This window comes from Ursus americanus, chromosome 14 (assembly GCF_024610735.1).
Source record: "Ursus americanus isolate L20-20 chromosome 14, mUrsAme1.1.p, whole genome shotgun sequence".
NCBI classification, from domain to species: domain Eukaryota; kingdom Metazoa; phylum Chordata; class Mammalia; order Carnivora; family Ursidae; genus Ursus; species Ursus americanus.
In genome coordinates this window covers 62,573,564-62,600,611 of record NC_142140.1, presented here as the reverse complement: position 1 = coordinate 62,600,611, position 27,048 = coordinate 62,573,564, and the positions used below count along the sequence as shown (strand labels likewise).

The following is a 27,048-nucleotide window of genomic DNA, read 5'->3' as shown; positions in this document are numbered from 1 at the left end:
AATACAGAATGGAGAAAGCAGAGACGCACATTAACAGGAAACTAATGAAAGAAAACACGGAGTGGCCAAAAACAACAAATTATCCCCAAATCCTTTCACGGCCGCTTTCAAACATATTACAGGATCCAGAACCTTCTCAATTTGGTTTGAGGCCAAAACAAGAACTGGTTAGAAGGGACTTGAAAAGCGGCAGGAAAAACACCAGAAGAAAATGCGCCTCCTGGTGGCGCTGGGAAGGGCTGCCGCGTGTCTGCCGCTGCGCAGCAGGACCTGTCTGAGCTTTTCCAGATCACCTACCAGGAGAGTAAAAGGTTAAAGAGCAGAGACGCTCAGCCCAGCCTGCTAAGCAAGAGCAGGGCCACACCTGCTGGACCATAAAGCTAGGAAAGGGCAACACGTGGCACGTGGGAGGGCACATGGTAGGTCCTCTTCCCAGAATAAACAGCTGTCTGCAGACAGTGGCCCAGGCGGCCCAGGTGTGCCTGAACCCCCAATTAAGCACTCCATGTGACACACTTTTGGCCAAAATTAGTAAACTTTATTTAAACTTCAAAAAATAAAATAACAGACAAAAGGCAGCTTTAGCTTTGTTCTTCCCGAGGATCAGATATAACGACCCAGAGCAGGAACCGCCCCTAAGAAGTTAAAACACCCTTTACCCCCAGTCAAGCCACAGGCAAGGAGGGAGCCTCGATTTGGGGACAGGCCTGGGGCGGGTGGGGTAGGAAGGAGAACACCACAGCAGGGTGAGTGGGTTCTGAGACAGCACAATGGAGAACAAGACAAGAAGCCCCAGTGGAAACGGGACCAGAACTTCAACGAGGAACTTTGTCACAGGAGCTATGTACACGGGAGGCGGGCTGGGGGCCTGTGCCCCACGAGGGCACCACCCGGGCTGCCCTGTGCCCCGCACACCCTCAGTTCTCCTCATCACTGTCGTCCGGGCTGATGGCCGGACTGGTGAGGCTGTAGGTGGGGCTGGTGGGCGAATAGCCAGGGGAAGTGGGTGAGTAGGTAGAGCCTTTGGGGGAGGTGGGCGAGTAGGTGGGGCTGGTGGGCGAGTACTTGGGGGAGGTGGGCGAGTAGGTGGGGCTAGTAGGCGAGTACTTGGGGGAGGTTGGGGTATACACCGGAGAGGTCGGCGAGTAAGTAGGGGATGTTGGGGAGTACTTTGGGGTGGTGGGCGAGTAGGTGGGGCTGGTGGGTGAGTACTTGGGGGAGGTGGGCGAGTATTTTGGGCTGGTAGGCGAATATTTGGGGGAGGTCGGGGTGTACTCCGGGGAGCTGGGGCTGTAGGAGGGACTGGTGGGGGTGTACTTCGGCGACGTTGGGCTGTAGCTCGGGGAGCTGGGGCTGTAGCTGGGGGAGCTTGGGGTGTAGGTTGGAGACTGTGGTGTGTACCGTGGGCTTGATGGGGAGTAGCTTGGCGAGGTTGGGGAGTAGCTGGGTGAAGTTGGAGAGTAACTTGGAGAGGTTGGGCTGTAGTTAGGGCTCGTGGGTGTGTAGTTGGGACTTGTCGGGGAGTAACTGGGTGATGTCGGGCTATAGCTGGGTGACGTCGGGGTGTAATTAGGACTGGTTGGAGAATAGTTAGGGCTGGTTGGCGAGTAGCTCGGGGATGTCGGGGAATAGCTCGGGGACGTGGGAGAGTAGCTCGGGGACGTGGGCGAGTAGCTCGGGGACGTGGGCGAGTAACTGGGAGAAGTGGGTGAGTAGCTGGGAGAGGTTGGGGAGTAGCTGGGAGAGGTGGGCGAGTAGCTGGGAGAGGTCGGGGAGTAGCTGGGAGAGGTTGGAGAGTAGCTGGGAGAGGTTGGGGAGTAGCTGGGAGAGGTTGGAGAGTAGCTGGGAGAGGTGGGAGAGTAGCTAGGTGAGGTCGGGGAGTAGCTGGGAGAGGTCGGGGAGTAGCTGGGTGACGTGGGACTGTAGTTAGGACTAGTTGGAGAGTAGGACGGAGAGGTGGGAGAGTAGGACGGCGAAGTGGGGGAGTAAGAGGGGCTCTGAGGCGTATAGCCCCCAGGGGAGCGAGGCTCATAGGCAGGCGATGTTGGGGAGTAGCTGGGAGACATGGCACCACCTGTGGGAAAGAAGCCAAAAAGACATAAGAGACGGAAAGTCACCCAGAACGCAGAATTGGGAAGGAAAGAAACTTGGCCCCAACAGACAGGGATGGCTCACCTGGTGAGGGGATGTATGGGCTCGAGGGGCCAGGGGAGCCCGGGGAGCCTGGCGTGGGAGACCAGGCGGGGGAGTACCCGGGGCTGAAGCCGCTGGCGTCTGAGGCGGCGCTGGGAGAGAAGCCGGCTGCCCCCGGGGTCATTCCACTCCCTGTGACATCAGAGAAACAGGAGTCAACACCAGAGCTGGAGCCCAACCGACCCACCCTGCCCAACACCGTCCCCAGAGCTCCCTGGCCTCCAGCGCTCCAACATGGCGACGCTTCACCCCCAGGGCCCTCTTCCTGGGCGGGGTCGCTCACCAACACTGGGGGACCAGGCGCCATAGGCTGGAGTTGCGCCCTGGTTCCAGGGAGTCATGGCCGGAGAGATTCCTCCCATGGGACTGGGCGCCGAGCCGAAGAACATGCCAGTGGCTGTGAAGAAGCACAGGGACTCCTGAGAACCGCACCTGGGGACCGGCCATGCCCCCCCGCCTCCCCAGCCCGGTCTGGGCAGCGGAGGCCCTGCTACTCACGTCCAGCGGCCCCCAAGCCGGGGATGTTGGTGGGGATCTCCATGCCGTACTTGCACTTCTCCGCATCGAGCAGGAGGTCGAAGCAGCCGGTGCCGGCCGGGGCAAGCTGGCCCAGCATGATGTTCTCAGACACCCCCTTCATGGGGTCACTCTCTCCGTGCGCGGCTGCCTCCATCAGCACGTCCACCTGAACGACCCGATTTCGGGGGGCCCGTGAGACGCCGCCACACCCCGTGCTCCGATGGGGCAAGGGCAGTGGCCGAGCCCGGCGCCCACGGTCACTCTGCTGCACCCCTTCTTCCTATAGCACTCCCTCGTCCCGCCCCCTCTCCTTCCACCCTGCGCAGTCTGTCCTTACCGTTTCCTCAAAAGAGCACTTCATGAGAGGGCCCGTATCCTGGCGGTTGACCCCATGTCGGGTGATGGCCATCAAATGGCCGCGACAGGTCATGGTGTCACACAGAAGAGCCAAGTGGCGGTAATTGACGTAGGAACCGTCAAAGGAGATGACATGGTACAGCTCCCGCTCCAGAGCCTTCCGCACGGCTTCGATGCCCAGCACCTGGCATGGCGGAGAGGGGTGAAGGGTCAGTCAGGAGTCGGGGCAGCCTGTACTCAACAGTGGACTCAGGCCTGCAGAAACCTGAGCGAGCAAATGCCCAGAGAGGACACGGGAGGCCACTGCTTGCCGGACACTCGATCGCGGGAAGAGAGCGGGGCAGAGGGGCTCCGGGGGGCTCACCGTGAAGATCTCCACGATGTCGTTGGACGTAGTGCGCACAGGGTCCACGTCCTTCTCACTCAGCACCCGCATCAGGCTCACACCGTCTGTCTCCAGGATCCACTCCTGCAGGGCCTTGAACTCCCCATCCTCCGTGATAATGATCTTCTTCTTGTTGTCCGTCTGCGGCAGGTGCATATACACCTGCGGGGGATGGCGTGAGCTCGGGGGCGGGGTGGGGGTGGGGGGCGCTGCCGGACGGGGCGGGGGTGGGGGGGGGGCTGACCTTGCTGATCTGCTCGATGCCCTGCAGGGTCATATCGGTCAGCATGTTGGACTCGATGCAGCGTAGGAAAACATCGTCGTCCATCTTGTCCACCACCTCTTCTTCCTGCCCCGAGAGCGAGGCCAAAGTCCTAGAACCTTCATCTCCTCCCAGGCTCACCCCGAACCACAGCCTCCCCAGGGACCTAAGAGTCAGGTCAGGCCCGACACTCTGCCCTCCTCGGTTTCTCTGACATCACCTTTATCACATTTTTGTGATCCTAAAAGAAACCTGAGGGAAGGCAGCCAGACCCCGCCGTCCCAACACGATTCCTGCGTGTGCATTCGCGCGCCCCAAGGGCCGCGATGGCGCCGGCGGCCCCCCCCAGCTCGCTGCGGCCCCCGCGGGCTTGTGTACGGAGCTGCCCTCTACTCTGCTGGGACCCACCACAACTCCCGGATCCACTCTCCGACCGTCCCACACTGGGCTCTGCACTTTCGTGACTCAGGCCCCAGGCACCCTGTCTGTTGAGCGCTTTCTCAGGAGCCGCACCCAGGAGCGAAGTCAGCGGCGCAGCACTGTCTCGGGGCTCACGGCCGCCACTGTCACCCACTTTCCACAGGACACGCCAACTCTGCCCTCCGCCCTCACGCAGGAGCCTCACGGAGGGAGAGCCCAGGGCCTCCCCCACTTCACCACCACCTGTTGGGTCTACACGGCTGCCACCTCACTTTTCAAACGTTTTTGCTGCTAGAACTTTTGGAAATCATGGCCGGCCTCCATGAGCCAGTGTGACCCGCACCTCCACCCGCTTTCGCTCTAATGTCTCCGGTCCCGAACAAGGTTCGCCAGCGTTCTACCTCGGACTCTCACTGTCCTCTCGGGCCCCCTTACCTCTTGCATCTTGTTTTCGTCGCTGTTCATGATGCGGATTCGGAGCACCAGCTTCTCAGCGTTATCGTCGTTGAAGATGCAATTCAAGTCATCGCCGAAACCTGGTGGGGAGAAGCGGCCGTGAGGAGGACGATGGTGACAGGACTCTCCCTGACGGGGCGCTCTTCTGGCTTCCCCTCCTCCTCCCAGAACCCTCTAGGAGGGGAAACACGGAGAAGGGAAAGGGAGCAGAGAACTGCAGGGACGCGCCCGAGGAGCAGAGCAGGCACATGGAAGGCGGGGAGGGTGGGTGGTTCGCGGGGGGCTGGCGGGCGGTGACGGGACAGATGGGGAGCCCAGGCACATCTGTCCCAGGCAGGATTCCCGAGCTGGGCCCGCCCTCCCGGCCTTACCGGCATTGATCTTCTCGGCAATCTGCTCCATGGTCAGCTTCCGGTCAGTCATGTGCTTCCGGTCCAGCTCCACCCGCAAAAGCCATGGGGAGATCCGGGCCACGTCGAAGTCCGGCATCTCATAGTAGACGTTCACCCACTCCTGATCCTCTGCCACTACCGTGCTCTGGGGGTTGGGGTCGTAGTAGATGGCTGTGTTGGCGGTCACCTTCCTCAATGTCGTGTGTTCCAGACGGCACAGAATGTCCTGGGACAAGGATGGATTAGGGACACAGGTGTGTGGGTGGCTCTAAAGGCCTCTCCAAACTTCCCTGTAGAGAGCATGCATTCAAGGGAAGGGCTCTCCTCCTCTTCCTCCCGCCAGGGAGCCCATCCACCCAGCCCCTACCTTGGCTCTCTCAGCATCTCGAGCAGACTGGCCCAGCAGGAAGACGGTAAGCGAAGGGGTCTTCGGCTTCTTGGAGATGTTGATGAGCTCCTTGAGGCGGGGCACACCCAGGGTCACGTTCTTGGCAGACACACCAGCATAGTGAAAGGTGTTCAAGGTCATCTGGGTGGCCGGTTCTCCGAGGGACTGTGCGGCCAGGGCGCCCACCATCTCCCCAGGATGGGCCTACAGAGCAAGAGAAGCCAGTGTCAGAAAGAGCAGACGCCTCCCTTCTGGCAAGTGACGAGCTGCAGTCAGGACAGCGACACCGGCATTGGGACGAGGCAGAGACCCGATGTGGCAGAGTCTGACTCTCTCGCCCTCACATGTTTGCACCGTCTGCGCCACGCCTGGAAGGAGGTACTCTGACACCTGAAACCCTAACTTCTAGAATGTGCTAACATTACAGGCTGAACGCTCATGTCGTATCAGTGCTCCACGTGGGGGGCTCCCCAAAGTTCCACTGAGGTTACGATCACATACCATAAAATCTAACCTTTCCGTGAGAGTCGTAGGGTACGTGGCCTCTGCAGGCGGGCTCCGCTCACTCAGTCACTGCGGGTTTACTGCGGTCTTCTCATGGCCTGGCACCTCGTTACTTTTACCACAGAACATTCCCTTGTATGCTCTGGCAGATCTGTTTACCCATGCATCAGCGGACGGACTTTGGCTGTTTCCACGGCTTGACTGTTGCGAACGATGGGGCCACGGACGTCTGTGCACCAGGTTTTCCGGGCACACACTCTCAGGTATGCTCCAGTCTCTCAGGTATATTCTGAGGAGTGGATTTGCTGGTTCAAACGACACCTGCGTCTACTCTTCATGGGAACAGCAGACCGTGACCCCCAGAGGCCCCCCAGCGGCCACAGCAGCGGCCCGGGAGACTTCCCACTGCTCCACGGCCTTGCCCACAGCCTCTTTCCATCCTAAATTCAAGAAGCACCAAGCGGTGGCTCCCTGGGCCTTCAGCTGCATTTCCTGGGAGGCTAACGGCACTGAGCATCTTTTCTCATGCGTTTACGGGTCACTTACACATATTCTTTGGGGTAAAATGTCTATTCAAGCCCGTACACAGCTTTCTTTTTGTTGCTGACTTGTAGTCCTTTATGTGTTCTTTACGCGCGGGACGAGTTGCAAATCTTTCCTCCTGTTCTGGGTTCTCTTCTCACTCCCTTGGTGATGTCCTCTGAAGGACAAGTTTTTAATTTAGATGAAGCCCACTCTGTCTTTTTTTTTTGTGCTCTTTAGCGCAGACTGAAGACTCCACTGTCTAACCAAAGATAATGAAGATTTACCCTTAAGTTTTCTTCTAAAACTTTTTCCAGCTTGAGCTCTTGTATTTAGGTCTTTAATGCATTTGAAGTAGTTTTTCTATACAGCGTGAGGTAGAGATCCAACTTCAATCTTTTGCATGTGGATGTCCAGTTGTCCCAGCATTATTATTTTTTAAAGATTTATTTATTTGAGAGAAAGAGACTGAGCATGTGCAGGGGAAGGGCAGAGGAAGAGAATCTCAAGCAGATCCCCACGCCACTGAGTATGGAGCCCGAGGCAGGGCTCGATCTCACAACCCATGAGACCATGACCTGAGCCAAAACCAAGAGTTTGGCTGCTTCATGGACTGAGCCACCCAGGCGCCCGCCCAGCACCATTTGTTGAAAAGACTTATTTTCTCCTGTTTGATCGACGTGACACCCTTGACAAAAATGTAACGACTGTAAACATGAGCCATCAACTCAAGTTTCATTCACTACCTATGCACCCTTACGTAGCATCACGCTCTCTCGAGAACTGCACCTCTCCAGGAAGTTTTGAAATGAGTCCTCCAATCTTGTTCTTTTTCAAAACTGTCTGGCTATTCTGGGTCCCCTGCATTTCCATATGAATTTTAGGATCAGCTTATAAATTTCTGCAAAAAAGGCAGCTGGGATTTGACAGGGACAGTGTTGGGTCTATAGATCATTTTGGGGTTAACGCCATTTAGCGACATAAATCTTGTAATCCGTGAACACGGGATGTCCTTCCTCTTGCTTAAGCCTCCTTTCTTTCTTTCTTTCTTTCTTTCTTTCAATCATGTTCTGTAGTATTTCTTAATGCATTTTAATTATTTAATTTGTAAAACTGGATTTATATCGCATGTAACCTCAGCCATGCCTCTAATTATAATGCTTCTGTCTTCCTACTACCCTGTAAAATCCTCACTTAAAAAGTGACGGTCTATCCTAGTATCTATAGATCTCTTTCCTACTCACTCCCCGGACTCCTCATCTCCGTCTAAACTGGAATTCAGCACACAGCAGGCACTTGAAGAAAATAAACAACGACCCTCCCATTTCCTATCCCAGTCGCACGGCTTCTTTCCTGGAGTCGTCGCCCCTCCCTCCACGGCCCGGTGTTCCTGTGCGACTTGGGAACAACCTGCTCGGGTCGTCTTAAGCCCGCCAGGGAATGGAACGTAAAGCCCCGAGCACAGGACTCGGCACAGCGCAGTCCCTCGGTGAACGGAAGCCGTTACCAGGCGATGGTGGGCACAGAGCCCAGCGAGTCGACAGGTCAAAGGAGAAAAGCAAGGCTGAAGTGAGAACACCACTCACGATGGCTTGGTTGAACTTGGACTCGATCTCCCCGAGCAGCCAGTCGAAGGCCTCCCCGCTGAGCCGGAACTCCTCGGCCATGCGGCGCGAGCACAGCGTGGACCGCAAGTGGATGTTGAAGAGAAGCGTGGCGTTCTCCTGCGCCTGCCGGCTCAGGGGATCATCCCCGTTCACGATCACCAGCTTCTTGCTCAGTTCCTTGACTCCTGGGGGCCAAAGGAGGTCAAGACATGGCACACCAGGGCCCGGCTCACTCCGGTCCCCCAGCCTGGCCCAGGGGTTGCGGGGCAGCTACTCACCCTCTACGACCTTGATGGGGTGCAGGTCGGAGGGGAGGCGGGGGTTGATGTGGAAGATCTTCTGGGCGTTCCAGATCATGCGCAGCAGGTTACAGGGGAGGACCACCTGAGGCGGGAAGCAGCGGGGGCGGTCAGGAGTCAGGCACATCCCCGCGGCGGCAGCAGCTCCCCGGCCCCACCTTTGGGCCCATACACACCTTGCTGTCACCAGTTGGGAAGATGACCCTGAGCACCTCCCGGTCTTCACGCATCCGCTCGAATTCCCGCTCCAGCTCGTTCTGAATGTGCGCATTGCTCAGGACATCCTTCACCAGGTCCTCCTGCAGAGTGCGCCGCAGAGCCCTCTCGTTGGTGTAGTCGAAGCGGAACCTGCAGGGGGCAGGACGTGCAGACAGGGGCAGGTGGGCCCAGGGGCTGATCCCTGCGAGGCTCCCAGAGCCGCACGGCCTGCGGAACGCGGCTTTGGAGCCAAGCATCTGGGGCAGGGAAATTCAAGGTCTAGGTCCCAGGATGGCCAACAGGACCTGAGCTGGGGCCAGCCCGCCTGAGCTTGCTCGTACCGTCACTGGGGACAAGGTGGGCTGGGTTAGGTCTGTTCCCACCCAGCCCCGTCCACCACACAGCTGCTGTCGCCAAGAGGGACAACGGGCTCTCAGAGCTAAGGGTGCCTGCAAGGCATACTCTGGGCCAGTGGTCTCTCCGCATGCAGGGAAGGGTGTCCGAGGACGCTGGCGTGAGCCCCAGGGCCGAGAACCACCCGCCTGCAGCCTCCTCACTTCTTCTCAAAAGCCTTGTTGGACGGCTTCAGGGTAGCCAGGTTCTGGAACTCGACGCTCTCGCCAGCCAGGCCATCCTCACCGTAGCGCAGCTGTACCACCTGGTTGATGGAGTTGCGCACGGTGGCGTCGTACTTCACCATCACCGACTCCATAGACTTGATGAGCCGCCGCTGGATGTACCCTGCACGGAAGACGCCGTGTGTGGGACCGGGTGTGGGCCAGGGGCGGGGAGATGACCCCGAAGCCCAGAGAGCCTGACCTGCAGCCTCGCCAGCTGCTCCAGGGCCTCCATCCACCTGGACCTCAGAAGAGCCAGCTAGTAGCCCCCTGGCCCCAAGGCCTCTCCATGAAAGCCATGCCTGCCACCAGCTGGGACCAGGGCCTAGAAGAGTCCCCTAGGAGCCAGCCCCTGGGGACATGTTGCGAGAGAGACCACGAGGCCCCGTCCCTGCCCCAGCTCCTGGGCTTCAGTTGCTACTCCTTCCGCAAGAAACAAAATCACCTGCCTGGGAATGGGAGGCTTCAGCCCGAGAACCCCCCGGCCCCACCCTGGGGGGCTCCTTGGCCTGCAGCGCCCCTGGCAGCAGCACAGGCTGGAAGGTCTCACCAGTCTCAGCAGTCTTGACGGCCGTGTCGATGAGCCCCTCGCGACCCCCCATGGCGTGGAAGAAGAACTCGGTGGGCGTGAGGCCGGCCAGGTAGGAGTTCTCCACAAAGCCTCTGCTCTCGGGCCCGTAGTCATCCTTGATGAAGTGAGGCAGAGTCCGGTGCTTGAATCCAAACGGGATCCGCTTGCCCTCCACGTTCTGCTGCCCGACGACAGCAATGACCTGGGGAATGAACGGTGGGGTGCACCTAACTCCCTTTGCACGAGGAGTCAGAGTTCTCAGCACGCTCCCCCCAAACACACCTACCCCCGCGCTCCCAGCGTTCTCCGTGGCCCACATCTGGAAAGACAAGGCTCCCCACCTGGGAGATGTTGATTTTGGAACCTTTGGCTCCAGACACAACCATGGACTTAAAGTTGTTGTACTCAGACAGGGACTTCTGGGCAGAAGAGCCAGTCTTGTCTCGGGCATCGTTGAGAATGCGGTTCACCTGGTTCTCAAAGGTCTGCCGCAGAGTGTTCCCCGGGGTGGGCTCCAGCTCATTGTTATGAGCCTTCTCGATGACCTGGGTGCAAGGCAGGTGGCAGGGCTTGGTGTCTGTTCTGCTCCCCCTTCCCTCACACCCGGCCCTGCTGTCGCGGACGCTCCCTTCAACGACTCCAAGTGCTGGTCACTCGGTCTTGGCCCGGCCTTCCCACTCACCTCTATCACATCCTGCTTGGCCTTCTTAATAGTGTTCTGAATGTCCTGGTAGGTCTTAGAGTCAGCGATGGAGTCCCCAATGCCAATGGTATGACCTAGGGATAAGAAAAGAAGTACCATCAACGCCCTCTTTAGGCTCCCCCCAAAACCTGGGATGGAATCACAGCCAAGAGAGCTGGCGGAGGAACCCCAAATCCAAGGAGGAACAAGCGAAGGGTGGAAGAGAAACGGTGAGAAGAGGGAGAGTCAGGATTCAAGGAGCGGGCTCGCTCGAGCCCTCTACTCACCCTCGATGAGAAGCCAGTTGTTAATGACGGTCTGAATGTTGGAGTAGAAGAGGCGCGTGACATCGTGGCCCATCTCCAGGTAAGAGATGTGGACCAGCGAGCCAGCTGACGTGCCGAGAGACTTCTTACACAGGATGCCCATGATCAGCTCCCCGTTCTCCACCACCACCTGGGCACACAGCACCCCACTCAAGGCCCCTGCGGTGGCACCCCAGGTCCAAATCCCATCCCCACCCATGATCAGCTCCCCTTCTCCACCACCACCTGGGCACACAGCACCCCACTCAAGGCCCCCGCGGTGGCCCTCCCACCTTGGTGTCCCCGGGGGAGATGTGTTTGTAGGGACCGCTGTCCTCGTCGTCGGGATGGGTGCTGTGCGTGCGGATGCAGTTGATGTGGCCTGGGATGATGAGGGAGAAGATCTGTTTGCCCGTCCAGAGGGGCCGCGGCTTCAGGATGGCCGGCTGCGGCACCTTCCCGTCCCACGTGGACAGGAACATCAGGAGGTTCATCACCTCCCCCTGCGCGGGGAAGGACAAGCAAGACCGGACGTCAGCACTGCAGGCCTCACCGGGAAGGTCACGGGCAGCGGGTGAAGGCCGCACTGCGGAGGCAGAGGACCAGGGAAAGCGTTTTCCAAACTTAATTAAAAATTCATTATGACAGTGAGACTCGGAGTTTTTTCTCTTGAACAGAAATACAAATTACTTACAATAATTATGAATTGAATGATGACAAAAATAGCAAATAAAACCATAACGAAACCATTTATTTTTCCCTTCACCTTTCCTTTCTAAAAGTAGCTGAAATTACATGACATCTTAAAGAACTAAATAGGGAAAAACACCATTAAAAACTTGAACGGGGAGCTAAAGCTGTAAGCCCTCTTTGGCCGCTGACCTTTCTAACCCTCTCCTCTCTCCTTCCGCCTCACACACAGGTCAGCGTGGGGCACGTCAAGGCAGACATCACAGCTCTTCGTCCCCATCCTCCCCTCGCCACCCGGCCGCCGTGCCTGTCCGAGCTGGGCCCCCTCCCCAGGAGCACACACCCGCTCCAGGAAGACGTCTCTCTTTGTGAATTTGCGCACGGCCGTGAGTGTGTCTTGCACGATGCCCATGACGGGGCGATTGCTCTGGGGGGTCACAATCATGCGTGGCACCATAGCGAGCTCCTGGATCTCTGCCCGGGTCTCCAGAGACTGTGGCAGGTGCAAGTTCATCTCATCCCCGTCAAAGTCAGCGTTGTACGGCGTCGTCACACTGCAGTGACCAAGAGAGGCCGGGCTCAGGGAGACGCCACGGTGAAACATCAGGGAGCCACTCGGCCCTGCCCAGCGCCCTTGGCCAGGGGACTGACCTCAGATTTAAACGAAAAGTAGACCAGGGGAGGATGCGGACCCGATGCCCCATCATGGACATTTTGTGCAAAGTCGGCTGCCGGTTGAAGATGACGATGTCTCCGTCGCACATGTGCCGCTCCACCTAGGGAGGGAAGCGGACGAGCTCAGAGGAAGGGACTTGCTAAGAAGGGAAGCCAGTGGGCCTGAAATGCTCTGCAGGTGGGAACAGACAACAGAAGGCTGCGATTTCATGGGGAACACTTATCAACCACCCCTTCGGGCCAGACACCAGGTGAGGGGAGGACAAAGTACGGCATCCACCAGCCTCAAGGAACTCTGTCGCAGGAGAAAACCCAGAGACTCTGCACGCAAAGCCTTCTGTTCTGTTCCTCCCTGGATCTCCCTTCCCTGCCATACACACCCAGGGTGCCGCGCTTGGGTTAGCGCAAGCCCCGCCCTGGGTGCCCGTGGCCAGCAGCCACAGCTCGCCCAGGAGAGCAGTGGTCTTTGGAGACGCCCCAGGCGCGGACCCTAACAAACAGGACAGCCTTAGAGCGCCCCCTGCCGGCGGCCCCCAGTCCGGAGAGCTTCCCGCTCAGGGTGGGGAGAGCAGCCCTGGCCCGTTCCGTGCCTTGTAGCCGGTCTGCAAGTGAAGATCACTGGGCTTGGGGTGGAAACGCAGGTCAATCCGATCGCCGTTGTCGCGGATGATGTACTTGGCCCCTGGGTACTGGCTGTTCCCCCTGCGCACCAGCTCCTGAAGTCTGGGAAGGGCAGGGGCGCACTGAACACAGGCCTCCCCGGAAGCCCTGTCGCCACCCTCACCCCAGGGCCGCAGGTGGAAGCGCTCTCCCCCTCAGGCTCCAAGCCCTTCCCCTCACGTGCCCCCTCCACCCCTGGCTCTCCAAGCAGGGCTCCAGAGACCAAGCCCACCTGTCGATGTTGAAGGGCGTGACGATCTCCGCAAAGGTCATGTTGGCAGCGATGGAGCGAGGCACGCCGACCTGGTCGATGGAGAGGTTGGGGTCGGGGGTGATGACGGTGCGGGCCGAGAAGTCCACTCGCTTGCCCATCAGGTTCCCCCGGACCCGGCCTTCCTTGCCCTTCAAGCGCTGCTTTAGGGACTTGAGGGGGCGCCCAGACTTCTGCATGGCCTGTGGGGAGACGCGGGCAGCCGGCTGTCACATGGGCCCCGCCCCCGAGCTCGGAGGCCCCACCCACTTCCGCGTGGGCCCCGGGCAGGGCGCGCTCACGCGGGGCAAGCCGGGCAGCTCGTTGTCCACCATGGTGGCCACGTGGAACTGCAGGAGCTTCACGTCCTCGGCGATGACGTGGGCCGCTGCGCCGTTCTGCTCGTTGCGCCGTAGCTGGTTGTTGATCTTCACGATGTCCGCCAGCTTGTGAGTGAGGTCGTCCTGCCGTGGGGGTCTGCAGCGTCAAGGCCCGGCCGGCCCCGCCTCCCACACGCGGAAGCCCCGCCGTGATCCTCAACTAAGTCAAGGACCTCGTTCAAAGGCACGGGGCTGGCAGGGGGCGCGGTCACCCAGGCACCCGTGCTCCACCCCGGGCTCCCACCCCTCCGCCCGCCAGCCAGCCATCCCACGGCCGGGCGGGCCCCAGGAGCCGCTGACCTGGTTGCGGGCAGAGCCCTGCATCACCACGGCAGGCCGCACAGAGAGCGGGGGCACGGGCAGCACGGTGACGATCATCCACTCGGGCCGCGCGTAGCGGGGCTCCATGCCCAGCACGAAACACTCCTCGTCCGAGATGCGCTTGAAGATCTCGTGCACTCGCTCGGGACTCAGCAGGATCTTCTTCTCCTGGGAGTCCTCGTTGACGTGCTTCCACTCAGCGTACAGCTCCAGGCCCGAGCGCCGGATCCGGGGCTGGTACCGCCCGCAGCCACCGTGGCCCTTCCGGAGACAGAGGGGCCAGTGAGCCCGGAGACCCGCCCACCCTCCAGTAGTGCCCCCTCCCGCAGTGCCCCCTCCCGCCGGCCCGGCGCGGCTACCTTCTCTTTGGTCAAGTCCTCGTCGCCCTCCGGCTGCTCCACGCCGAACTTGTTGTCCATCTCCTCCCCGCCCTCGCAGATGTTCTTGCCCTTGCACAGGTCATACACGTGTGTCAGCCGCTTCTTGGGCTGCCCCTTGGACTTGGCCAGGATGTCCTTGATCTTTGGGTTGTTCTGGGGACAGAGCCGAGCAGGGTCAGTCTGGCTGCTCCTTTGTCCCCCCACGAAGCCAGCCCTCCCCCAGGCCAGGGCCCGCCCCCACTCACAGAGTCCACGAGCAACTTGGAGCAGAAGAAGCAGACGCAGCGCAACACTTTCATCGTCTTCACCAGGAAGCCCACGTGAAACACAGGTTTGGCCAGCTCAATGTGGCCAAAGTGGCCGGGACACTCTGTCATGTTTCCTGTGGGAACACACACCTCACACCCTTGTCCCAGCTCGCACCTCAGAGCCTAGGTCTCCAGGGCTCCGCCCCCAGGTCCGGTGTTCTTCAAGGACCCAAGCCTCCCGCCCCTGGAGGGACCCCGTGCCAGCCCCCTGCACTCACCTGCACAGGTCTGGCAGCGGCCAGTCCGCTCGATCACCCCCTGCCTCGGGTCCATCAGCCCCCCAAGCTTGGGGCGGCCGCCCTCTGTCGTCTCGGGGTATTTGATACCGCCCTCTGTCACAGACATTCGTTTCTACAGGAAAAAAGGCCAATAACAACTAAATAGGATTCCTAGTTTCCAGCCTTCACATGCGAAGGCCTCAAAGAGGAATAGCGCATGAGTGGGTCGACTCCTCTGGGAGTGCTTAGCGCCGAATATCGGGGGTCCTGGTCCCTGTCCGGGTGGGAGAGGGCTCTCAGACTCGCATCCGGCACACCCTGGCTTCCATACAAGCCACCTACCTCTCGGACTCAAACCCCATACACCCCTCTGGGCTCAATCCCAGCTTGCTGACATCCATAGGATTTAACCACAAAAAGAAGTAAGTTGTTTCAAGGGGGAAAAAAAAAAATCAATGCCTTGCTTCTTCCCCAAAGCTGAAATCAAGCCCCGAATCTGCGTGCCTGGCAGGGGACGGTACTAGACACGCCTGGCCCCCTAGCTTCAGCTCCTCCAGCCAGCCACTGTTTGCCCCTATCCTTGTCACCTCCTCCTTCCCTGAGGGCCCAGCAGCCAAACCCATCCTTGTTTACATGGAGATCCCAGGATAAGATGAGGGAGGAAGGTGCTGGAGCAAAAGGATACCCCGGTGCCCCAAGAGATGGAGGCAGAACCAGAAGGTGGAATTCTGAGAAAGGTGGGGCCCCAGACTCAAAGGACTCCCTCGAGGAGGGAGTGGGTGATGGAGGAGCTCACAGCAGGTATGGGCGAGAGGTGGGCTGAAGAAACCTTTAGTTTTTGCACATTAAAAACCAAGGACTTTGACATTAGCTGGGTTTGACCCACTCAACTTCCACAGGGAGGAACTTATTAAACTTAAAAAAAGCTTCGACTGGCGAGTCTACTTCATGCTGGGCGCCAACCGCACTCTGTGCACCTTCTCTAAACCCATCCACTCGCCTTCTATGAATGAGGTCCTGTCACTCAGACAGGAGGAACCTGAGGCTGCGTGAAGTGACTTGTCCAAGGGGAGCCAGCAGGACTCAAACCCAACCCTCTCCAGGCCCAACACACACCCATCCCACTGTTCCGAGCTGCAGCACAGACACAATTCTTGCAACCCTGGGACACGGCTTCCGGGTGATCATCACAGCTAACTGATAAAAAACGCATCACTGTCCCCATTTCACAGATGATGACACCACAGGCCCAAGGACAGGCAGCTAGAAAGTGGCAGAGCCAGGATCGCCTGTGCATTGTTCCGACGCTGGGCAAAAGGACAGGGAGTTCCAATCAGCACAGCCCAGTGATCCATCTCCCCTGCAGCCCCCACACCAGGCCCGAGACCCAGGAGTGGTACTCTGCCAAAGCCGGCAGGCCCGCCCAGCCTGAGCTCGTCAGACACACACACACACACACACACACACACACACGCACGCACACACGCACGCACTCCGCCCCGCCCCTCGGTTTTAGCTCATCCACACCCTGGAGGCAGTGGGCCTGCTGTCCCTCGAGGCTCACTCTATCCCGAAAAGGTCTGACTCTCTGCCTCCAGGCCTCCCCTTGCTTCTGAACTCTGGATTCTTGTATGAAACTCTCTACTGAATCAAGGGGTACCTGGCTAGCTCAGTTGATTAACTGTCTGCCTTTGGCTCAGGTCATGAGCTCAGGGCCCGGGATCGAGTCCCGGATCGGGCTCTCTGCTTAGTGGGGAATCTGCTTCTCCCTCTGCCACTCCCCCTGCTTGTGCTCACGTGCTCTCTCTTTCTGACATAAATAAAATCTTTAAACAAATAAAAAAATAAACTATCTACTGAATCAAATTCAACACGTCTAACAGCAAACTCCCTTCTCCACAAAAATCCGCCTCTTCCCTCACCCCGCCTAAGCTGGTGGCACTCAAGTCCAAAACCCGCCCCTCCCCGTCCTCACCCTCAGGCACAAACGGGTTTACTGAGCGCAGCCGGAGCCAGAGACCTCTGGTCTGCAATCCCGGTTCTACCACTCACGAACTGTGTAACTTCGCGTACCTGCTGAAGCCCAGGACAGGGCAGGGGCTCAGGAACGACACCTACCGATCCTACCAGCCACCCAGCACCGGCACTGGCTGTCTGCACCTCAACAGTCTCGGAACCTGGCCCCTCTGCTCCACGCCTCCAACCACTGCCTCAGGCCAGGCCTTTCCTCGGGGGTTCACATCAGGGCGCTCCTTAGGTGGTCAGCCTCTCTCCCATCCATCCACGCAGCTGGGGTGCTCCTTCTAAAGTGGAAATCTAACCTTCAGACCCTCTTGCGCTCAGAATGACGTCTAAACTCAGCAGGACAGCTTACAAAAAGGGTTTTAGGACATTTCTACTTTCCTTTCTTTTTCCACATTAGTGATGGAGTCCCCTGTGGTCCCCCATCACCAGGTCTTCATACATGCTCTTAGCTGGGTCTGCAAGGCGCTGCCCCCCAAGGCTAACTGCTATTTAAAGACTCAGCTCAGGCCTTGCTTCTTCCAGAAAGTGTTTCCAGAGCCTCCTCTGAGCTTCCATAACCCCTCTATCACTGTGCATCTCACAATGCAATGAAATTATCTACTGGGGCCTCTGTCTTCCCCAAGCATTGTCAGTATCTCTCAGCAGACAGCATTTCTCTATCGTCCTGGACCCCGTGGCTCCTGATGAATGTTTGTTAGACTGAACTCAACTGCTTAGGGCCCTTGGCTGCAGGGAAGTGCCTTCAAAGACCCTGGAAAAGAGAGAAGGCTGTCCCCTGCCAGTCAGGCCAGCAATGCCCCCATAATGGATCTGACTAGCCACTGCTGAGCAGAAACCAAATGGTCTATTGATGCAAGAGGTTCTAACACCTCATCACGATGACCTGGTGAAGTCTCAGGAGACAGGACTGGGGGGGACTAAATTCACAAAGCTGGCGCCCCATCAGCTACATTGTGTCTTCTGAGAAACACGAAGGGCTTTGCTCACCTTGACTGAAACACAGGGAGGCAGAAGCAAGCCTGAGTGTGGCTGCCAGAAAGGTCACCAGAGAGGAAGCTGAGGGAAATCATGCGCAAATGCACCTCCGCTCCAAGTCCATGCTCACCAAGCCACCCACCTGCTAAGGACTACCTGCTTCCAGGTACTGCGATGGGGCCCGGGGCTGTCCTGGAATGTTCCGGACAATCTCCCTACCACAACGTAACAAACTGTCATTTCAGATTATATACAAACTACCTTAGCCCCAACCCTTCCTCCAAACACTGGTCTCGCTACCCAGGTGATAAGGGTTAGGCTCCTGAGGGGCAAGCTGGTCCCAGGGGTGCCCCTGAGGCACAAGAAGCCAGCTGTAGATTCTCAGTGAATACCAGTTCTCTTTAGGGGCAACGGGCGGGCTCAGTGGTGGAGCATAAGACTTAATCTTGGGGTTTGAGTTCAAGCCCCACATTGGGCATAGAGATTACTTCAGAATAAAATCTTAAATAAAACAATACACAAAAAACTCTTGGGACGCCTGGGGGGCTCAATCAGTGAGGCATCTGCCTTCAGCTCAGGTCATGATCCCAGGGTTCTGGGATCGAGTTCCTTGTCGGGCTCCCTGCTCAGCGGGGAGCCTGCTTCTCCCTCAGCCCTACCCCTGCTCTTGCTCGGTATCTCTCTCTCAAGTAAAATAATCTTTAAAAAAAATACTCCTTTTTTCTCTGCCTTTAGTAAAACATACATGGTCCTTAGAACTGGGCTTGAATCCCCTCTTACAGACGTGCTCCCCTTCTGCACCCCCTCCCACTGCAACAGAGCTCTCAAAATTCCTTTCCGGGAAACTTTACATTCTTTAACACTCGATTCAAATGTCACCTCTCTGCAATGGCCACCGAGGGCCTCCCTAGCCTCACCGCACACCCCAGCAGGGTTCTCAGCCCCACCGTCATTACCTGTTTACTCATCTGGCTCCCCCACTGGATTGCAACCCTTGAGGGCAAGGATCAGCGCCTCGCACAGGGCCAGTAAATCCTTGCTGCATGTGCAGGAAATCCCTCCCTGGTTTATAAATAATCTGAAGGAGAATAAGCTTCTGACCCACCGAGGTAGCACACATCTACGAGGATGTTTTAAATCCTTCCGGGAATAAGCTGGGGTATAAATAAATAAAATGATCCTTTTCACGGTAGACAATAGCTTTTCATGAACAGAAGTCAACCTCTTCAAGTGTCATCGAGCTCCGTACCAGCTTTGCATAGAGCCCGGAGCGCTGACCCTCCTTGCTTCCTCTCCCTCAGGACTCAGCAACATCCACACCCATGACAACCGCCAAGACAACAGCTCTGTCCTGCAGCTAATTCCAAAAGCCCTCAGTGCCTGACACACAGCCCTCCACAAGACTTCTGGAAAACACTCTACTCTTAGATACCGTCTGTTCCACAACAGGCCCCTTCCCTCCGATCCTCCTCCCAGAAGCAGAACTGTTATTCCCTCGAGACACCGGAGCATTACATCAACTGCAAGCAGTGCAGGGCGAAACCCAAGCCCCCCCGCACCCCTGCACACCAGAGACGGCCTCTGTTTTGTGAACCACCAGCCTTCCACGTTTTGTAAAATGTAATCAGGCTCCTATTTTTACATAAACAGGGTCTCACTCCGCATTCTGGTCAGTAACTTATTTCTCAGATCCCTGAAGTCCCTCAGTTCACAGAGCCCTTAGTGGTTCAAGCGTGTCACCCCTAGGTCCAAAGAGACCCACTCAGTAAGTACCCGAGGCCAAACAACTTAATAAACACCTACGTCCTACCAACTTCAGAGCCTTTAAAAAAACACACATAAATGGAAAAAGATTACAATATATTAAAAAAATTTTTTATTATTTCCCAAATAACCACAATGATTTACTTCTGCCACCTGCTGGGCCCTGTACGACCTGGCAGATCTTGGGATCAGATTGGACAGCATCACCCTTATTTCTTGTTCTACGTACTTTTTTGGGGGGGAGGGCTATATTTGGTAACTGCTAAAAATCCAGCTTCCCCAAGATATGACGTAACCGAAAGGGATTTGGCGCCACCTAATGTCGAAAGGCAACTGTCAGGAACTCCTAGTTCTCCGGACATCAGACGCGTAGCTGATCTTCCAGATCTTCTCCTGAAACTTAAATCTCCCCCTGGGCCCCTGAGAGCTTGGGGCACTGGCTCAGCACGGTTTGGGAACACGGGATTCAGCCTGTTGGGAAGTTCTTGTTCTAGTTTAAGAACACACCCCGAGTTAACTCCATAGAATTCCTATTAGCAAATATTTAGGCAATTTATAATGTCAAACAATATCATTTCCAAACAATGTTGTGATAAAAACCGTTCTACATATATCTTTGTGTCCTTTCCAATTGCTCCATTACTCATTAACTTAACTCATTCTCATCACACCACGATTATGTGCCGGGCACACTCTGAGATGCTGAAATTACAGTGAATACAGGGGCCCTCATGAAATTTACATTCTCCTGAGGGAGCAAGAAACAGAAAATGAATCCTGGAGCGCCTGCGTGGCGCAGTCGTTAAGCGTCTGCCTTCGGCTCAGGGCGTGATCCCGGCGTTATGGGATCGAGCCCCACATCAGGCTCCTCTGCTATGAGCCTGCTTCTTCCTCTCCCACTCCCCCTGCTTGTGCTCCCTCTCTCGCTGGCTGTCTCTGTCAACTAAATAAATAAAATCTTTAAAAAAAAAAAAAAGAAAGAAAGAAAGAAAATGAATCCTTTCAGAGAGTGGCAAGCTATGAAGTAAAATAAAGTCAAGACCAGGGTTGGAGGTCACCCCACTGGCTCAGTCAGAAGAGCATGCAACTCTTGATCTTGGGGTTGTCAGTTTGAGCCCACATGGGGTGCAGAGATTACTTAAAGACCAGGGGTGAAAGGATGCAGGGGGGATGCTATTGAAACAGGGTGGTCAGGAAAGCTGTCCTAAGAAGAGGACATCTGAGCACAGAATACATGGATGTAAAGGAATAAGCCTGGGTAGGTCTGGGCAATGTTGCTCTAAGCAGCAGGAACAGTGAACAATAAAGGCCTTGAGGCAAGAAAGAACTCGTAGTGTTGGAAGAACTGGCAGGTCGGTTTGCTTAAAGACAACCCAAAGAGGAGTTTGGTAATGAGCTGGAGAGGCAGGCAGGGGCCAGATAAGCCAGGACCTCAATGCAGCTCAGAGAAAGCAGTTTGGATCCTCCAGAGAGGATTCCATGCAGGGCAGAGACTGATAACAAGAACTCTTCAGCTGCTCTGCAAACTGCGAAACAAGTAGGAGCTAGGGCTGCAGCAGTATTCCATGGGAAAGATGATGGTGGAGCGGGACATGACGGTCCAGATGGAGATGGTCAGAAATGGCCGGATTCCAGGCACATTTCGGAAGAAAGAGCTGACAGACTGGCAGACGGACCAAGTGCAGGTTGTGAGAAGGAAAAGATTAAAGACAGCTTTTAGGTTTTTGGCCTGAGTAAGTGGATGAATGGTCTGGCCACTGTGTGGTTGCTGAACCAGGCAAGACCCGGGGAAAGGCATGCTCCACAGCAGAAATTTAGTTTTTTATTTAAGGATAAAATTTTAGAAGTGGTACTGCTGAACCAAGTAATACGCAGTAAACGACTGATAAAACTGTCAGACTGTCCTCCAAAAAGGCTGTATCAGTTTATCCTTCTACAATATATAAGCATGCTTATTTCCCAATACTTTTGCCAGCATAGAAAAATCAGATAAAGGAAAAAACTTTAACTTGCATGTTTTCATTAGTAAACTGAGGGTTTTTTTTTTTTTTTTAGATTTTTTTTATTTATTCGACAGAGATAGAGACAGTCAGTGAGAGAGGGAACACAAGCAGGGGGAGTGGGAGAGGAAGAAGCAGGCTCCCAGCGGAGGAGCCTGATGTGGGGCTCGATCCCATAATGCCGGGATCACGCCCTGAGCCGAAGGCAGACGCTTAACCACTGTGCCACCCAGGCGCCCCTAAACTGAGTATTTTTTATTGGCCATTGTACTACTACTGTGAGCTGCTTATTTGTGTCCTTTATCTATTTGTCTAGTAGGTGTGTGCTTTCTTTACTGATTTATAAGCCTTCCTTGTATATTAAGAAATCTAACCTTGACTACCACAGTGCAAATATTGCTTCCCAATCTGTTTTTTTAGCCATCCATGGTGCCTCTGATAAAGAGAAGTGGCTCTTATTTTTATGTAGTGAAACGTGTCCTGCTTTTCCTTGTATATAAAATGCTAGGGCGTCTGGCTGGCTCAGTCAATGGGGTATGTGGTTCTTGATCTCGGCGTTGTGAGTTCGGGCCTCATGTTATGGTGTAAAGATTACTTAAAATCTTAAAAGAAAAGATGCTTAGCTCGGGGCCTAGCACGTGATAGGCACTCAATAAAATTTACCGATAATTCATTCATTACCGTGAAGGGGTTCTGCCCCTGGAATCAGCCCCCACAAGCCTTCTGTATTTCACTGGTGCTTTCGAGTTTTGCTTTTTAGATTTAAAGCTTAACTCCACCTGGCATTTACTCTTTAGTATGGTGTGAGGTTAGGAGGTTCTGGCTCCTAACTTTCACCGGCTGTGCCTTGTCCTCCAGCAAAACTGTCTCCATCCACAAAGATGGCCATTCAATGCCATTCTCTCCAGACACCTGGCTCCCTCCCGTTCACTCCATAAAGGAGTCCAAGGCACCAACAGCTCTCCCCCAGAACCACCCTACTACCTGATGTCTCCCGCTCCCTTTCTTAGCCCTGCCCCGCAATCAGTTCTTCAGAGGGCAACCCAAGTATTAGTAGTTTGGGGGTTTTTCAATGTAAACTTGATGTCACTCTCCGGCTTATAATTCTGCAAAGGCTTCCTATTAAAAACAATTAAACTCCGATTCCTTACCATGATTTACAACATCCCACCGGGCCTGCCCAGTTTCATGCTTCTCCAGCCCATTTCGGTGACTCTCCTCACCGGTCTAAACCCCATTCACACTGGCACTTCTTCCAGCCTCTGGGACACACCGAGTTCATGTCTCCCTCAGGCCCTTCGCACCTGTGGTCTCCTCTGCCCGAAAAGCTCTTGTCCTAGAACCTGTGGCCCAGAGGACTGGCTGCCTCCTCATCCAGGTAATGTCACCTCCCCAGAGGGGGCTTCTCGCACCCTGACATCACCCCGCCCACAGAAGCCTCACTCCTCGGTAACTCCCCTTCGCTCCATTCAAAGCACTTGCCACGAGCTGAATTGTTTTGTTTGCTCCTTTACTTGTATGCTTACTGTCTGCCGCCCCTGCCCGTTCCCACGGACAGTGCCAATAGGAGGCAAGGTCCTCCTGCGTCTGGTCCAGCTCTGCAAACCCAGCGTCTGTCGTGTCTATCACACAGTAGGCGTTCAACGAATAGTTACGGAGGGAAGAGGGGGGAATAAAGATCTGGGGTCCGGCTTCTCATCCGAACTTGCAAAGCGCCCCCCACCCACCCCCAGGGCTCATCTGCTCTCTTTCGGCGTCGGTCCCCCAATCTCCCTCCACCCCAGTGCGGCCCGGCCCCCGTCCCGGAGACGGGACACTCGCGACACTCGGCTTCGGCGGCCCGTCGTCCGGGCGGCCACCGTCGGGCCCCACCCGCGCCGTGCGGGGACCAGAGGGAGGGCAGGGCCGCTTACCAGTTCATCCGGACTGAGGACTCCGAACTGCACTCGCTTGATGGTGCGCAGCGGGCATGCGCTGTCCCCGGAGGGGGGGCCGCCCCCGTGCATCGCGGAGGCCGGCGCGCTGCGCAGGCGCAAACCTCACTACAAAAACCCTGCGCCGCCTCCGCCTAGGTGCTCAGACCCCGTCGGGGCGGCCACCGGGAAGGACCTCCCCGAGTTGGGAGGAAAAAGCCGGAGGAGGGAAAGGTGGGGGAGGGAAGGAGGCGGGGAAGTGAAAAAGGAGCGAAAGGAGCTCTCCTCCCCCTTTCCGGAGATTTTTCGTCTCCCAAAAAGGAAAAAAAAGAAGGGGGGGGAAGGAAAAGGTTTCGGGGGGGGAGGAAGAAGAAAAAGGGTAACGAATAAATAAGTAACCAGGCTCCTGAACGGCAGAGGTTACGGCAGTTTGTCTCTCCCCCTTCCGGGAGCCGCCTTCTTCTCCAACCGTCCCGGCCGCGCTCTCGGCGCTTCTGAGGAGCGAACTGGCCGAATGACGCCCTTTATAGATTCGCCCCTGCATCCCCGCCCCTTCCTTTCCCGCCCTCCCTTGCGCTACGGGGTCGACTGCGCCGGCCTGCACGGAGCGCGCGCTCGAGTCGTTGGTCGTCCCTCCCCGGCGCCCTGGTTGGGCGACCTTTCGAAGTGACGCGGGGGTGGGGAACGTGTTTTACCTCGCCGCCTCCCCTCTCTGCTCCCTCCCGCCCTGAGATTTAAGGTTTGAAGGACCGAGGGAAAATACAGGCCGTTTTTATTCTAGTTTGGACCGCGCTTTCGTCTTCAGCAAAAGTCTCCGATTAATTTCCCCCCCTCCCTCCGCTGGAAAATGGTCTGTTCTGAGAATCGGTAATGAAGGAGGCGGGGCCGGTCAGGTCCTCCCAAGAGGGTTCCCAGAGGGGGGAGCGCTGGGGGCCGTCCTTGGTTATGAATATGCAGTAGATACGCTGAATATGCATGAACTGATCAAGATGGCGAGGCCAATCGCTTGTCCGGAAGTAGCTGATATTTGTCGAGCGGCCTCCTGGGACGGCTGGGCATCTCCCGACCTCCAAGGGAGCGCTGTACAGAACTGTGGCCCTGGAGCCCCCGGCCCGAGGCGCTCGAAGAGGCCTCCGCTCGGGGAGCCTTCTCCGGAAGGAGGCTGGCCACTGTCCGGGAGAGATCACGGGACCGCGACAATCCAGGAAAAGCAGATTAGCCATGGGGCGGAACACAGAAGTCCTGGGGGATCCAGGGTCAAGGCGTCTGAACGTTAGGAAATCCTACCCCCTTCTAGAATATTTCAGAAACAAGATTGGCGGGGGTGGGGGTGGGGGGAGGGGGCAGGGATCCCAAGGGATTCTCCAATGAGAGCGGACTAGGACTTTCACTCTCCTTCCAAAGCAGAGATGACACCAAGTGCACAGCCACATTCAGAGTGATCCTTGTTTGATGTCAGTGTCACGTCACCACCCGGCGGGGGGGGGGGCATAACCATGAGGAAAGGAAACTGTCTCTCAGGGGAAAAAAGGCACGCTCCCTTACCCCAGCTGCTCGCTCTGTCCGTTTGCCTGAAAGCCCCCCAACACTCCAGCCCCAATGCTCTTCTCTCTGCTGCTGAGGGAAAAATCCTCCCCGTGGCTCATGGCCCGCCTGCCTCTCAGCCCCTTTGGTTTGCTCCTCAGACCTTACTTACCCTGTAGTTATGCCCTGATCCCCAAGCCCCAGCCTAGACTCCTCATCTCTTGGTCCCCATGGCGAGTTTCAGGTCTTCTAGGTAGAGTCCCTCTCCACCCCTGACTCCAAGGGGTGTCCCTCTCCCATGCCAGCTCTTTTCCGGTCACTTCTCCCATGTTTGTATTCCAGTCTCTCCTTCTATTTCCCCCTGCCCCCCCCAACCCCCAGGCTCTCAAGTTCGATCTCACTCCTCCACCTGCCCTTCCCTCTCACAGCTGAGGTTCTGGGCGGTGATGATGGCGATGCTGCCCAACACCACCCCTGCTCCCATGATGTCGGAAGGCGCCACGGTCTCATAGAGCACGTAATACTGCAGCATCAGGGCCACCACCACCTCGGAGTGCAGGACGGCGCACACCAGGGCGGGGTGGGCCTTCGTGACTGCATAGCTCACACACACAAAGGAGACCAGGGCGAGGATCCCCACGGCCCCCACACAGCTCCAACTCAGAGGATCATTGGGCAGCACAGGGGTCTGCAGTACAAAGAGGCCTGGCACAGAGCCCACCAGCCCCACCAAGCCAAACAGGAAGGCCACTGTTGGTAGGCAAGAGGGGAAGTCCAGGGAGCGATAGACCAGAAGCCCCAGCGACAATGCCAGGCCACCCAGGAACGCGAGCACGTAGCCCAGGGCGGTGTAGAGGCCCGTCGTCCCCTCCTGCAGTGTCCCTAGTCCAGGTCCCACAATGATGATTAGTCCCAGGGTGCTGCCCAACAGACCACACCAGTCGTAGCCGCTGAGACCCTGGCTCTCGAGGCAGAGGGCGAGGAGGGCAGAGCAGACGGTGGAAGAACCTTTGCGGACCGTGGCTGCGTTGCCAGCAGGCACCACCTGAACCGCACTGTAGGCGCATCCAATGCTGAGAACGTTGAGCAGGGCGTGGAGGCAGGCCCGGCCCCGGACATCGGGAGGTCCCAGCAGTGGGTCGCCACGCAGTTTCAGTAGTAGGGCAATGGGGAGGTGGAAGAGACACCGACAGATAAGCAGCTCCAGCGAGGGTAAGTGGGAAGCCTGGTACGCCATGCGGGAAAAGGGGCCCACAAAGCCAGCAGGCAGGCCCCCACCCAGCAGGGCCACGAGCAGGCCCTTGGTGGCATCGGAGGGCCGGCAGCGCTGGTGCGAGGGGAGGCTGGGCGGAGTGGAGGGCGGCGATGGCTGGGTGAAGTCAGGCAGGTTGAAGTAGGGGTGACTGCCAGCCTGTGAGAGAGAAAGGAGCTGGGGCGTTAGGGCAGCCATGGCCCCAGGGGCCCCGGGGTCGGCCGAATGCCAGGCTGGGGTCTGGGACCTCATGGGACAGTAGCGAGGGCGGGCGGTGTTGCTGAGGAGAATCCTCAGGAGCTAGAAAGGGCCTGAAACTGGAGGAGGGGGTATGGTGTGGGCCTTGGGCCTCTAAAGCAGGAAGCAGGGGGTGAACGGTCTTGGAGCATCGTGTTTCTCTGGGGAAGCTGTTCTGCGGAGAAGAAAAAGAAGACCTCCGCAGTGCTCGGTTGGTTTGGGGAAGGGGAGGCAGCCTCCGATCCCGGGCGTCTGTGTGATGTCACAGGTTCCGGGGACATGTGGGTATACCATTGTGCGTTTCATTTGTGGGTGTCTCCAGGACAGCTGGGAAAGTTTTAGGGGAAGAGACAAAAGGGAGCAGTCAGGAGCTACGGGGAAAGGGGCTATGCCTCCCTGACCCCCACACTCACCATCTTTCCTTGGACTTCCTCCTCTACTCCTGGCTCAGGGGGCCTGGGCCCTTCGGAGCTCCAGCCCTTGTGACCTGGTTGGAGTGGGAGTGGGGTTCTTCCCTGGAACCTTCCTGAGGTGGGGGTGGGAGGTTCTTCCCTGGAACCTTCCTGAGGTGGGGGTGGGCCTAGTTTCTCATTGTTTCCAACCTGGCTGGCTTTCTGTTTGTCTCTGGCTCCAAAGTTTGTCTCATTTTCTTTCTCTCTCTTTTTTTTCCTCTTTCAGAGTGGCTCTGTAATGAGACTTCTTTGGCTTTATATTACTTTGTTTATGTATGTCTCACCTCATTTCAGGAAGCTTTTGCGGGAAGGAGCTTTGAGGGCTGGGCCCTACGTCTCCTGGATTT

At 56.8% G+C, this 27,048-nt stretch overlaps 2 protein-coding genes across 2 annotated transcripts; both read right to left on the bottom strand.

The window, feature by feature from the left end:
- Window positions 1-516: 516 nt before the first annotated feature.
- POLR2A (RNA polymerase II subunit A) lies at window positions 517-23,726 on the bottom strand. Its single transcript, XM_045797359.2, has 29 exons — window positions 23,237-23,726; window positions 14,560-14,692; window positions 14,279-14,415; window positions 14,013-14,186; window positions 13,633-13,914; window positions 13,255-13,416; window positions 12,935-13,155; window positions 12,633-12,765; window positions 12,019-12,143; window positions 11,711-11,921; window positions 10,971-11,180; window positions 10,660-10,828; window positions 10,373-10,467; window positions 10,032-10,235; window positions 9,670-9,892; window positions 9,060-9,243; window positions 8,481-8,652; window positions 8,284-8,389; window positions 7,985-8,190; window positions 5,352-5,576; window positions 4,964-5,210; window positions 4,572-4,672; window positions 3,699-3,803; window positions 3,434-3,616; window positions 3,050-3,253; window positions 2,692-2,878; window positions 2,477-2,590; window positions 2,176-2,325; window positions 517-2,074 (listed from the first exon to the last, which is right to left on the bottom strand). The coding sequence occupies exons 1-29, from the start codon at window positions 23,327-23,329 to the stop codon at window positions 918-920; spliced, it is 5,913 nt and encodes a 1,970-aa protein (XP_045653315.1). The 5' UTR covers window positions 23,330-23,726; the 3' UTR covers window positions 517-917.
- A 352-nt stretch (window positions 23,727-24,078) lies between these two features.
- On the bottom strand, window positions 24,079-26,960 carry SLC35G6 (solute carrier family 35 member G6). Its single transcript, XM_045797369.2, has one exon. The coding sequence runs from the start codon at window positions 26,262-26,264 to the stop codon at window positions 25,158-25,160; it is 1,107 nt and encodes a 368-aa protein (XP_045653325.1). The 5' UTR covers window positions 26,265-26,960; the 3' UTR covers window positions 24,079-25,157.
- Between the last annotated feature and the right edge of the window lie 88 nt (window positions 26,961-27,048).